Genomic DNA, 13529 nt, shown 5'->3' on the forward strand with positions numbered 1-13529 from the left:
ACAAACACAGCACTTCCTATTAGACATACGCAGCACTTCCTGTCAGACAGACACAGCACTTCCTGTCAGACAGACACAGTACTTCTTATTAGATACACACTGCACTTCATGTTAGAGGTGCACAGCACTTCCTGTCAGACAGACACAGTACTTCTTATTAGACACACACTGCACTTCATGTTAGAGATGCACAGAACTTCCTGTCAGACAGACACAGTACTTCTTATTAGACACACACTGCATGTCATGTTAGAGGTGCACAGCACTTCCTGTCAGACAGACACAGTACTTCTTATTAGACACACACTGCACTTCATGTTAGAGATGCACAGAACTTCCTGTCAGACAGACACGGCACTTCCTGTCAGACAGACACTGCACTTCCTGTCAGACAGACACTGCACTTCCTGTCAGACAGACACGGCCCTTCCTGTTTGACATGGACAGTGCTTCTTGTTAGCACCCAGGCTGAAGAGTGGAGACAGCAAAGTGACTCATCAGGTTTCACCCAGCGCCTTAACACCCACCTCCTCCAGGCCTGCACCTCTGTCTCGATAGAGGACAGCAGGTCAGACAGCAGCCTCTGGTGCATGTGGGACCACTGCAGCTCCGGGACACCTGTGGTTCTGCCTTCAGAACTTTGACTGGCTTCCTCCTCGTGACCCAAGGCAGAGTCCTGGGATTAAACGAAGAGTGAAGTCACCAGCAAGAATGAGAGGGGGTCCGAAATGACATCGTGGAGCACAGAGAGCCACGCACCGCCGAAGCCAGCCCCTTCAGTCGCGCCGAGTCAGAGGCCACACCGGACACCTCCGGCCTGGTCACTCGGGCTGCCCAAGGTGTCCCCAAACGTCGCCTCTCCTCTTCACCCCCATCTCCCTCCTCTGAACTTTCACGGCTGACCTTAGTCTGAGCAGAGATGCTCCCCAGGTCTTCAGTTTCAGTTCCGTTATTCTCAGTGACACCTGCTCGCTTGACATCCGTAATCATCTCAGCATCTGCGGGTACGGCCGGCTTTCCCTGAAGTCCTTCTCCATGATGGGAGACATCTGGTGAGGACAGCCCAGAACGCATAGCCCCGCATGCACCTTCATTGACAAGTGGGCGCTGCTCTGCAGCCTTATCAATAGGCTTCAGATCTGGGGTGCTGGCCATATTGAGTGGCTTCGCCACCTCTGCCTGCATGGTGCCAGATGGGCCAGGACCTGTTGGGGCCCCAGTAGAGGGGACGCGGCCCTCAGAGATGATGCTGGTTTCACTGGATCCGCGTTCGCCCCCCGCCATCCTCTGGCACTCATGGAACGTGATGTCTGGCTTCTCAGAAGCTACCTAGATAGGTAGGATGAGAGAAACAAGGCAGTAGTTATGATACACAGTGAGTCGTACACTGACAGATATCAGTATGACCCACGCAGGGAGGGTGTGAGCACTCCACATGGGCCGTGACGTGACCCACGCAGGGAGGGTGTGAGCACTCCACATGGGCCGTGACGTGACCCACGCAGGGAGGGTGTGAGCACTCCACATGAGCCGTGACGTGACCCACGCAGGGAGGGTGTGAGCACTCCGCATGGGCCGTGACGTGACCCACGCAGGGAGGGTGTGAGCACTCCGCATGGGCCGTGACGTGACCCACGCAGGGAGGGTGTGAGCACTCCACATGGGCCGTGACGTGACCCACGCAGGCCACAGCAGAGCTGGAGCAGAGAGACCCGAGCGAGTCCAGCCCGTTTATTGGGAGAAGCAGAACGTGACCAGGTTGCAGAATCACACGTGGGTACTGGGTTAACTCACCCAGCAAGGATTATCTTTCTCCTGTAACTGCCAAGTTGTGCGTGACTCCCAAAGAGCTGCTTCCAGGATGAAAGGGAGCAATTACACTTTTTAAAATAGGAGCTATTGGATGTTTACAGAATGAAGTCACAGCACAGGAGGTCTGCGACGGCGCACATGTGTGTAATTATCTGTGCCGTACAGTAATGCCGTTATAACTTCCGTGCTCAGCTACTGCAGTAATTACAGTAACTTCAAACCCACGCTGGGAAACGCAGGCCCTGTAGCACATGACATTTCCATTTTCACTCGGTCCGGGGGTATCTGTGGCTGCATTGTGTGCTTTTTGATGGTACACTGGTATTCCAAGGCCTGATTTGAGCGGATGCTGGGTCAGAGCCAAGCACAGACGTGTAACAAGCTCTCCCTCGAACCCACCTGGCAGCTCGGAAGCAGCACTCAAAGCCTCGGAGAGTAAGCGATTGATTGCGTTACCCACAGGCTGCTTAACACGGCCGTACTCAACTGTTTACTTTACTACGGTAGAATGAAGTTCAACTTGAAGGTGGACTTCAGTGATGTTTGTTCTGGAGATCGTGGTGGGGGGGGGGGGGGGTGACTGAACTACCCAGATAATGTTCTAGAAGGGCTGCGTTGCCCCCTGCTGGTCAGTGGCACAGAACACGGTGCTTTGTAGCATGCTGGGTGGGTCAGGTTTAAAAACCCAGACCACAATCTGACACTAATGCAGTTACTTCACTGGCCCAGAACAAGGAATGTAATAAAGGGTTAACAACAGAATAAAGAGAAAAGCTTTTAAATAACCACAGCTGAAAGCTCAAGTTAAATGGGTAAACTGGGAGCTGGGTGGCTGACCTTGGTGTGGGTGATGGACAGGGTGTCCACCCACACCCGCCAGCCCCCCAACTCGTGCTTGATGGCGTGGCCCAGTAAGATGCGGAAGACGGTGTAGACCATCTCAGAGATCTTCTGCTCCTCGCTGCTCTGGGGTTGGACACGGCAGAGGGACAGCAGCCATTTCTGCCAGAGGGAACACTGCAGGAGACTCCTGGAGGTGGACGGGGGGGGGGTTTGGTCAGCCCTGATGTAAAAGCAACCCCCCCTGCAATAGCCCCCTACCTCACCTCCGGTTCTCCCAGCTGGTACCAAACAGCTTGATCATGTCGGACAGGAAGAGCCGGCGCACCTCAAAGGCAGCGGGGCACGGTGGCGACCCGTCCAGCAGCTCAGTGATGACCTTCAGAACCTCTGTGGGGACAGCAGGGTGTGAGCGGGAGGTTCTCGGGATGCCGCATGGCCTTCACGTGAACTCAGGGGGGGCGAGCGACTCTCACGCGGGTTCACGATCCTCACGGAGGAGTTGGAGTCCGGGTGCGGTGTGTGGATCACCTGAGTGCAGATCTGCTCCGTGAGGATCTGCGAACACGGCAGGAGGTGAGGAGGTTAACTGCATAGGTGTGATACTTTTCTGATACACGGTCCACATAAATACCTCATAGAGGGCGTTGTACGTGGTCATGGTCACGCGGTCTGCGTGCAGCATCAGTCGCTGCGACAGCAGAGAGAAGAGGTTGTGAGCGACCATCACCTCCGCCTTCCTCCTGCAAGCACAGCACAGGCGTGTCCATGCACGGGTCCCCACTTAACAGGTACAGAGGCCTCACAGAGGCCTCACAGCGGCCTCACAGCGTCCTCACAGAGGCCTCACAGCGGCCTCACAGAGGCCTCACAGCGTCCTCACAGAGGCCTCACAGCGTCCTCACAGCGGCCTCACAGAGGCCTCACAGCGTCCTCACAGCGGCCTCACAGCGTCCTCACAGCGTCCTCACAGCGGCCTCACAGAGGCCTCACAGCGTCCTCACAGCGGCCTCACAGCGTCCTCACAGCGGCCTCACACAGGCCTCACAGCGGCCTCACACAGGCCTCACAGCGTCCTCACAGCGGCCTCACACAGGCCTCACAGCGTCCTCACAGCGGCCTCACAGCCTTGGGGGGGCACCATGCTCAGCCACAGCAAACAGCAGAAATACTGAGGGAGGCTCACAAACGGTCACTCAGTCCTAGAGGAGAGCTATTCCTGTCTGCTGTGCTTACAGCAGTGCTCCGCAACCGTACAATGACATGCATTTTTTAAAAAGCATTTACTCTATCAAGGCAGTGAACATCCACAGCAACAATAATAAAAATATTGCAATTTTTTATGACATTTTTACTATTATACCATTATATAATATTCTATAACACAATAAAGAATATGTCATTATTATTATGATGCTTGTAAATGATCTTCCGCCGACTCTAGTGACGCCCGCAGACCGGCATCCACAAGCCGAGTCAGCGTCCCAGCAGTCAGTCTCAGCTGTGCAAAGGCTGCAATTCCACCGATTCGGGTCGAAGCGGAGGAGCCCGTGTCAGTAGCGAGCTTCACCACCACCCGTGCCGTGGGACTTACCTATGGTCCAGATTCTGCAGGAAGTAGCCGAGCGCTTTCAGGGCCTGAACTCGGACAGCGTCGCTGTCGGAGGCGAGCAGCTTATACACCACTCTGAAAACGGCAAACAGAAAATAAAATGCTATCATACGCAATAACAGCTCCTAAAGAGCAGAAACAATAATTCCGATACATATTTGCTGGCTTAAATGTTGCTGTGCATCATGTGATTCGTTAATAAATTGCAGTGTTGCCTTACGATAAAAACCTATCAATCAACTTCTCATAGAGAGTAAAAGTGACCTGTATTAACTGTCAGCTTGCACAGCATTTAAAAAATGGGAGCCTCCGACATGCGGCTCCCCCAGTGCACCGGAGACCCGCCCCCCCTCCCCGGCATTCCTGCCCAGCAGCTCATGTCTCCGCAGGGGGCTCCCATTAGTTACTACATCAGGATCGGGTTCCCCTTTCGCGCTGCAGGGGTTAAGCCGGGCCGCACAAGCGCAGCAGGGGCAGACAGACCAGCTGCTGGATTTACAGCGCGGGTTTCGGCAGCTTGGTAACTTGTTGCAAGCCGTCTGTCGGGTCGGGTCGGGTCCGGTCTGATGTCAGCCGTACCGGATTCCGCTCTGCCGCTGGAAGGCCGGGACCATGTGGGCCGGGTGCTCGGCCATGAGAGCCACCAACAGCTGCAGCACGTCCATTAAGTTATCCTCCTGTGACAGGGGCGTGAGTCCAGAGCCGTCAGCTTAATAACTGATAACGAAAAGTGTGGATCGGTCTGATCAAACTGGCTCGCAAAACAGCGGATGCGGTAGAAACGCGACGAGCCGCGTGTTTCGATTTTACTGCCTCCTGGTGTTTTTTTGTACCCCTGAATGCTGAGGCCTTTACATCGTACCGATGGCTTTAACTGCAATAGGCTTACAAATCACAGCTTCATCGAATCACAGCTTCATCGAATCACAGCTTCATCGAATCACAGCTTCATCGAACCACAGCTTCATCGAATCACAGCTTCCATTCAGGGGCTCAGTACAGACTGAGAACCTTTTATTTGAAGTACTTAATTAAAAACTTGAATTCATAATTAAATAAGAGTGTTAGTATGTTTGACAATTGAGTCAGAACCAAATATTTTTCATTTTGTTTTCATAGAGACAATTTACATTAACGATGAAGGGAAAATACTTAAGCGTGTGTTTATTCCAATACAGTGCCTCTGTGTAACTGTGCAAGGGCACAAATTATAAACAAACTTGAAGGAAAAGACCCTTCCTGCAGCAATCGGCTTAGCTCTGTTTCGTTTTAGGGCATCATTCTTTCCCTGAGTGAAAAAGTGTTTCCTTACAAGCCGTGCAGCACTTGGCGGCGGCCCAGAACAGGCATTTCCCATAGAGGAGTCATTTTCTGGTACAACACGAAGGCCCCACTTTTTCATTCTATTCTGTGTAATGTACTGCCGCGGATGTTGGGCTAGACTCCCATCTAGTGGCAAAAAGTAAGCATCGCAACCTGAAGATTGAAAAGCGGAAATAAATTTTCCGGGAGACTACTTTAAGATGTAAACTGATGTTAAATGTGTCTTAGTAATTAATGTTTTTTTTTTTATTAATGTACCTTTGGAAATGAAAAATAAAAGGTGAATTTAAGTCTTTTAAAGTGCCGACTGAAGTCTGTCAACAGCGCTGGTGTTACCTCGTGCAGGGTGAGGAGGTGACTGAGGATGCTGTCCAGCACTTCATCCACCGTCCCAAAGTCCTGCCATGAAAGGAAAATGCTGTAAGTGTCAAGGGCGCCCTAGTGACACGCAGGAACACACGAAGGACCACACGCAGGAACACACGAAGGACCACACGCAGGAACACACGAAGGAACACACGAAGGACCACACGAAGGACCACACGCAGGAACACACGAAGGACCACACGCAGGAACACACGAAGGACCACATGCAGGAACACACGCAGGAACACACGAAGGACCACACGAAGGACCACACGAAGGACCACACGCAGGAACACACGAAGGACCACACGCAGGAACACACGAAGGACCACACGCAGGAACACACGAAGGACCACATGCAGGAACACACGCAGGACTACACGCAGGAACACACGAAGGACCACACGCAGGAACACACGAAGGACCACATGCAGGACCACACGCAGGAACACACGAAGGACCACACGCAGGAACACACGCAGGAACACACGCAGGAACACACGAAGGACCACACGCAGGAACACACGAAGGACCACATACAGGACCACACGCAGGAACACACGAAGGACCACACGCAGGAACACACGCAGGAACACACGCAGGAACACACGAAGGACCACACGCAGGAACACACGAAGGACCACACGCAGGAACACACGCAGGACCACACGCAGGAACACACGAAGGACCACACGCAGGAACACACGAAGGAACACACGAAGGACCACACGCAGGAACACACGAAGGACCACACGCAGGAACACACGAAGGACCACACGCAGGAACACACGAAGGACCACACGCAGGAACACACGAAGGACCACACGCAGGAACACACGCAGGAACACACGAAGGACCACATACAGGACCACACGCAGGAACACACGAAGGACCACACGCAGGAACACACGCAGGAACACACACAGGAACACACGAAGGACCACACGCAGGAACACACGAAGGACCACATGCAGGAACACACGCAGGACTACACGCAGGAACACACGAAGGACCACACGCAGGAACACATGAAGGACCACACGCAGGACCACACGCAGGAACACACGAAGGACCACACGCAGGAACACACGCAGGAACACACGAAGGACCACACGCAGGAACACACGAAGGACCACACGCAGGAACACACGAAGGACCACATGCAGGACCACACGCAGGAACACACGAAGGACCACATGCAGGACCACACGCAGGAACACACGAAGGACCACACGCAGGAACACACGCAGGAACACACGAAGGACCACACGCAGGAACACATGAAGGACCACATGCAGGACCACACGCAGGAACACACGAAGGACCACATGCAGGAACACACGAAGGAACACACGCAGGAACACACGAAGGACCACACGCAGGAACACACGCAGGAACACACGAAGGACCACACGCAGGACCACACGCAGGAACACACGAAGGACCACACGCAGGAACACACGCAGCACAGAGGCGACACTGTGGATGGGACCTCCCCCCTCACACTGTGGATGGTCGGTCCTAACCCAGTCCTGGGGAACCCCCCACCCCCGCCGACTTTGCTATGGACTATGCCCCCCACGCGCCAGTGGATGGTCTCTGAGTCCCCCAGTTATGGTGTGGATGGTCTTTGGGAGGTTCTGATACCTGAAATGATCTTGAAGAACATTACTCACCTTTAGTATGAATTGTTTGATGAAGAGCAAGAGAAAAGCCCTCAAGGACAGCATCTCCTTCCTGCTGGGACGGGGACCATCTGAACACAAGGTGGTGCAGTGATTAGCCCACTGGAGATGGACTGAGTCCACACAGTGTCTCCAGGTCAGTGCCAGCTGACGACTGACGCACTCACTCTTACACACTGTACCATACAGCTTCTGAAGCGTTTCACCCGCTTATTCTAGGCACAGTCTGATATTCCCTTTCACTGGACAGCCTCAAAAGCTTAATGGCTAATGGACGCAGACACTGTTGGTGACCTGGTCTGACGGTTAACGGGGGGGGGCTCACCGAGGCCTCTGGGCATGACCCCACTCCGGTCCTCCGGGTTAACCACCCAGTAGAAGTACTTGATTGTGTGCATAACCTGCAGTGCAGTCCCCATCTTGCGGGTGCCGCTGTATATGGTCTCGGTGCTGATGAACTCGGTGGACAGGTAGGCGTAGAGGTTTCTCTGTACCTGTGAATGTCCGGGGGGGTGGGAGAGTGGGCCAGGCATGGGACACATCATGAAAGTCAATTTCTTGCTGCATTCCTCAAACTAGACCGGCATTTGCATAAACCTCGTATCGTAGTAGGACAGCAGCGAAACAAAATAAGCCCGGTGAGTGACTACAGGGGACAGTGCCGGGCTAACAGGACCGATCACAAGCCAAAAAACGGGCTAACAGGACCGATCACAAGCCAAAAAACATTTACTGACATAAGAGTTTCATCTCTGCATCAGCACTGAAAGCCCTCAGAGGCTGCGTGAAATATCAGCTGTGAGTATCGAAGATTAAAACTCTGCACTTGCAGCATGTCTGAGATAACACTAGACTTCCCATATATGCATATATTCCATTTCAGGTTTGTTTTTGTCACACATGTTATGGCTGAGCCATGGGGCGCGTGCTCGCCCCCTGTGGCAGACCTTGGCCGGTGCATGGATCCAGATGGCGGGACTGAACAGGATGTGGTCGCACAGCTGCCTGAGCAGGAGCTGGCCGCCCTGCAGGCCGCTCAGGTAGCGGGAGAAGGCCAGGAACAGGTCCAGCACAGCCAAGGTCACATGCTCCTTGGAGGACTTGGGAGAAGATCAGAGAAGCAGGAAGTTACACGCTGAAGGGGGAGGCACCCGGGGCCGCGATGCCAGTGTTTCACTGCTGCTCCCTTCAGGTACCAACTGGCACGCAGCTGATGAAGCCTCACAAGCATGTCATGGCCTCCTGATGAGAGTCCCGCTCGCTTTCATGACAGACAGTGATGCAGGGCGGGGGCAGGTGCGTTAATGAGGGGGCACGCCCTATCAGGACCTTAGAGCAGTGTTTCCTAACCCAGTCCTGGGGAACCCCAGACAGTCCACGTTTTTGCTTCCTCTCAGCTCCCAGGTACCAGGTGTTCCTGATTGGCTGGGAGCTGGGAGGGAGCAAAAACGTGGACTGTCTGGGGTTCCCCGAGGACTGGGTTGGAAAATACTCCTGCCCACTGTACAACCCTGGCACTAATAACACTCACATTTACATGTTTAGTACATGCGCATGTACAATCAGTGCGCAGACAGTCCCTACAGCATATGCACCGTAACCACAGCAGATCAATCATGTACCACATTACCACTGAACCAGCGAACAGCCACTGAACTTCCAAAGCTCTCCATCTGACCCAGGGTCATTCCTGAAGCGCACGCTCCCCCCGACTCAGCTGCCGCTCACCTTCTCCAGAGCGTAGCCGATCACCAGGAAGCCCTTGGAGGCCAGCATCTGCTCCTGCATGGCCACGGAGCTCCTCAACAGCTCCATGAGGAAGGCCAGCAGGCTGCAGCTGAGATGGGGGAGCCAGGAGACCAGTCAGGAAATGACCTTTGACCTTTCAGACACATCCTCAGAAGAGCAACATTTGGAGAAAGCAGAACTGGGAGAATAAGCCAGTTTTAATACCCATCTTGCATGGTGCCATGGACTGAAAGCTTCTGCATTGCGAGTGCAGATTTCTTTCAGAAAATTAGCCCTTTTCCACAGTGTTAGCAAAAAGGTAAACTTAATGAAACGTCAGCCCCCACCAGACGGAGGTGTCCGTCATATCGCTGGGGTCCTGCAGGTAGTCCAGCTGCATGAAGAGAGGGAAGAGGGCCTGCACGCCCCCCAGGGAGTGGATGGCACTCTGCACAGAGTGGCTCACCATCGCTCTGGTGTTCTGCAGGAGACAGAGGGCAGCAGTGAGCCCATTGCAGTGAGCCCATTGCAGTGAAGCAGTGCATTCAGCTGAAGCAGCGGTGTGTACAGCACTCACACCATGCGTCTGTGTGGCCCGCAGGATCTGGGGACCCCATGCAGGCTACAAACAATCACTATACTAAATATTAAATAAAGGCGTTCCTTACTGAGAGGTGCTGAAACAGCACGTTCTGCTAACCAGCTAGTTAGCTACCATCTTCTCGGCTCTCTAGTTATTTATTTGGGGCTCAAAGTGACTTTTGCAATGGGGACCCGAAACAATAATGCCCCCCCCCCCCCCCCGCTGGTTAATGTTTGCCCATAAGCAGCAGCTAGATCAAGACAAGCGGGAACCGGCCCAGTTAGTACACAATAAAACATGACAACTTCAGCTTGGTGAGCAGAGAGGGACCGACGTACGGGGAGACCGACCTGCAGCATGAGGGCGTGAGGGGGATGGAGGAACAGAGAGGGCCGGTCCCGGCCTGAGCACTCCAGGCAGAGCTGCCCATCAGTGGCCCGTGGGTTGTAGGTGAAAGCGATGCAGCCGTACAGCCGCCCGTCGTACAGCAGCGCCCTCTGCTGCTCGCTGATGACCAGGTCACTCTCGCACTTGTATTTAAATGCTCCCTGTGATAAGGAGGCAGAAGTGCATCCCCCCTCCATACACTTAACTTAAAGCTATCAAAGACCAGGACAACAGCACAAATGAATCTGGGCCAATTTAGCGCCTCTGATGTAAAACATGTAGCAAGGGGCGCCATAGCCGCCCCCCCCATGTCACCTACCTTGTATGAGGGCCCCAGCTGGTAAATGGCAAGGATCTGCGTCGCATTAAGAGCTTCGCTGAAGAGATAAACCGCCCCCATCTGGCCGCAGAGCACCTGGTTAGCGTCCAGCGTCTCCGCGGAGCCCAGGAAACACTTATCGAAGGTCTGTGGTGGGGGGGCAGGGGGGGGAGGGATTATGTCAAAACCACACAAGCATCCCAAGGGAGGGCCTAGCAACACAGCCAGGGTCTGGGAGCTATCTGCAGCCATCAGAAGGAGAACCTCAAGGGCAGCTCCAGGCTAATGCGAAAAAACTACGGGCACAGGACACAAAAACCACATTAAGAGTGAAACTGGTCATTGACGTCTGTGGGGAACCGCGTTGTGAGCTTGGGCAGGACTGGCAAACGAAGCCTCCAAACCGGGAGTAATCGACTGAGGGAAACGTGCAACAAAAATGAGACCCACAGTACACGTGGATTTGATGACACCCCCCTCACCCCCCAGTGCTTAAAATGAAGTCCTCCAGGACGCCATGCTGGCCCACAGCACATGGGGACACACTCACATCACTGGTGCTGAGTGGCCAGGCCATCTCCCCGCAGGACACCATTTCCCCGTCCACGTAGCAGCAGATCTCGCTGTTCCTCCAGCGGTTGTAGATGTGCACAATCGTGAGCATGTACCACTGAAACACAGTGCCCAGGTGGGATGTCACACGGAACATGAGCAACAGTAAAATGGGCCCAAGACTGAGCCATGAGGCAAGCAACAGAGTGTATCTGCATGGAGAGAATGAGGTCTGGAAGCACAGACACGCCGCTTTCATCTCAAACATCACTTCTGAGCTCGTGCCGCGCAGTCGTGCGATGCCTCGTCATCATACGCTTCCCATCACTGTGCTGGAACTTTCCCCGAGCCAAGCTCACCTTCTGCGGCTTGAAGTTGTACTTCATGCAGTGCTGGGAGCTCTGCCCCTTGGCCTTGAGCGAGGTGACGATCAGGCCTTGCCCCTCAAAGTGGGCAGCGTAGCCCTGCCCCCGGCTGGAGCGGAAGCTGAAAAGAGAAGCACCCAAGCGTCACTGAACTGCCTGCACCTTTTAAAACGACGGAAGATATCTGTCTGCAAAGTGTTTCCATACCCATACATCAGAAATGATTTATTATCTAGACATGGGGCAGCCAGGCACAACCTACCATGCCAAAGGAAAAGCCACTGTGCAGAATGACACAATGTATGTGTATGAAAAGAGGAGACCAATGCAATGTAATCGGAGGCATCGTTCACAAAGGGGACCTACCAGTAGAGGTGAAGCTTGTCCTGATGGACACTGACGCTGGGCGCTGGGTGCAGGCACAGCCAGGTGTGGAAGGTGAAGCCAGTCTGGTAAGGCCACTTGGCGATGGGGGGCAGAGCTATGGCCTGGGCGGGTCGCAAATCAGGGTCACCAGGGCCGGATTAACGCATAGCCTATCCGAGGCCCTGGATACACACAGGCTCCGCCCACCTCGGGGAACGTGGAACGGCCAGTTAAACGGGCGACACCCGAGTGTCCATGCTGATGTCAGCGCAGGGCCCCCAAAACCTGCACCAGGTTCCCGCTCTACCGATGTGGCCAAACGGCAGATTACTGTGTATAAGGCAGAGCTACAGTAGAGACTCTCCCTTTGATTAATCCTGCAGAATCAGCTCCTCCACTGACTTAGCAAAAGCCTTTTTACAACAGAAACCTTATGGGCAGAGAGCATCAACCAACCAAGCTTGCCGCTTGTACAGGAACGGGCAGCCGTCTCCTAACCCGGCGAGCAGCCTATGCCATTTGAGAGGAACACTGTCAGGCATCAATCTGACCACCTGTCTCGCTCATCGTCTGTGAAACATTCAAACCAGGACCTTATAGTGATGCTTGAGGTGGCGTTTCATTGGTAGTGAAAGAGAGGACGCCCACCCACCGAGACACTTTTTCCAGGGAAGCTGAAGGAGGAGTCTGGCCCACTCCGGCAGGGCATGCTCTTCAGGACGGACAGGAGCCGCAGCGCATGTGGTGGCTGCACAAGGGGGCGACACACAGCAGAGTCGTCAACAAACACATGCAGCCAGTCCCATCTGGTTGCCATGTCGACTGCCTTCTGCCTTTTACATTACAAGGCTATTGATGCCACTATTAATCAACACATTTGAACGGCAACAAACATTCAATGCAAGTCATACAAGACCCATTTTGTAGTTAACATCATACGATCTGCACACACTTCCCAAGCAGTGAGACTCAGGTGCGACTGGCCTCATCCCAGCAGACATACCCACATGCCGTCCTCTCCCTGCAGTTTGCTGAAAAGTAGCTTCAGCTCCTTCACAGTGATGCTGTATCGGGTCAGGACTGCCAGCACATCAATCAACGGCTCTGTAAATCAAACATCAAAGGAAGACACCTGGCATGAACAGTCCGCCAGGCCTGAGGACGCGTCACAGAGTAACAAACCAGGCTGGGAGAATGGGAGACTCGTCACAGAGTAACAAACCAGGCTGGGAGAACGGGAGACTCGTCACAGAGTAACAAACCAGGCTGAGAGAACGGGAGACTCGTCACAGAGTAACAAACCAGGCTGAGAGAACGGGAGACTCGTCACAGAGTAACAAACTAGGCCGAGAGAACGGGAGACTCGTCACAGAGTAACAAACCAGGCTGAGAGAACGGGAGACTCGTCACAGAGTAACAAACCAGGCTGAGAGAACGGGAGACTCGTCACAGAGTAACAAACTAGGCCGAGAGAACGGGAGACTCGTCACAGAGTAACAAACCAGGCTGAGAGAACGGGAGACTTGTCACAGAGTAACAAACTAGGCCGAGAGAACGGGAGACTCGTCACAGAGTAACAAACCAGGCTGAG

General features: G+C 53.8%; 1 protein-coding gene across 1 annotated transcript in view; it reads right to left on the reverse strand.

Annotated features, from left to right (window-relative positions):
• The window catches only part of LOC125704775 (lipopolysaccharide-responsive and beige-like anchor protein), a 106465-nt gene that overhangs the window by 80903 nt on the left and 12033 nt on the right, over positions 1 to 13529 (reverse strand). Inside the window, exons 3-23 of the mRNA XM_048970785.1 lie at positions 12942 to 13042; positions 12591 to 12686; positions 11939 to 12060; positions 11567 to 11693; positions 11206 to 11325; positions 10656 to 10802; positions 10300 to 10497; positions 9714 to 9847; positions 9367 to 9475; positions 8586 to 8738; positions 7964 to 8132; positions 7630 to 7709; positions 5924 to 5986; positions 4844 to 4941; positions 4247 to 4339; positions 3287 to 3395; positions 3129 to 3210; positions 2919 to 3042; positions 2650 to 2842; positions 760 to 1329; positions 528 to 676 (exon numbers count right to left, since the gene is read on the reverse strand). Of these exons, the coding sequence (XP_048826742.1) occupies positions 528 to 676; positions 760 to 1329; positions 2650 to 2842; positions 2919 to 3042; positions 3129 to 3210; positions 3287 to 3395; positions 4247 to 4339; positions 4844 to 4941; positions 5924 to 5986; positions 7630 to 7709; positions 7964 to 8132; positions 8586 to 8738; positions 9367 to 9475; positions 9714 to 9847; positions 10300 to 10497; positions 10656 to 10802; positions 11206 to 11325; positions 11567 to 11693; positions 11939 to 12060; positions 12591 to 12686; positions 12942 to 13042 (3037 nt within the window). The remainder of the gene's footprint in view (positions 1 to 527; positions 677 to 759; positions 1330 to 2649; positions 2843 to 2918; positions 3043 to 3128; positions 3211 to 3286; positions 3396 to 4246; positions 4340 to 4843; positions 4942 to 5923; positions 5987 to 7629; positions 7710 to 7963; positions 8133 to 8585; positions 8739 to 9366; positions 9476 to 9713; positions 9848 to 10299; positions 10498 to 10655; positions 10803 to 11205; positions 11326 to 11566; positions 11694 to 11938; positions 12061 to 12590; positions 12687 to 12941; positions 13043 to 13529) is intronic.

This window comes from Brienomyrus brachyistius, chromosome 12 (genome assembly GCF_023856365.1).
Source record: "Brienomyrus brachyistius isolate T26 chromosome 12, BBRACH_0.4, whole genome shotgun sequence".
NCBI lineage: Eukaryota > Metazoa > Chordata > Actinopteri > Osteoglossiformes > Mormyridae > Brienomyrus > Brienomyrus brachyistius.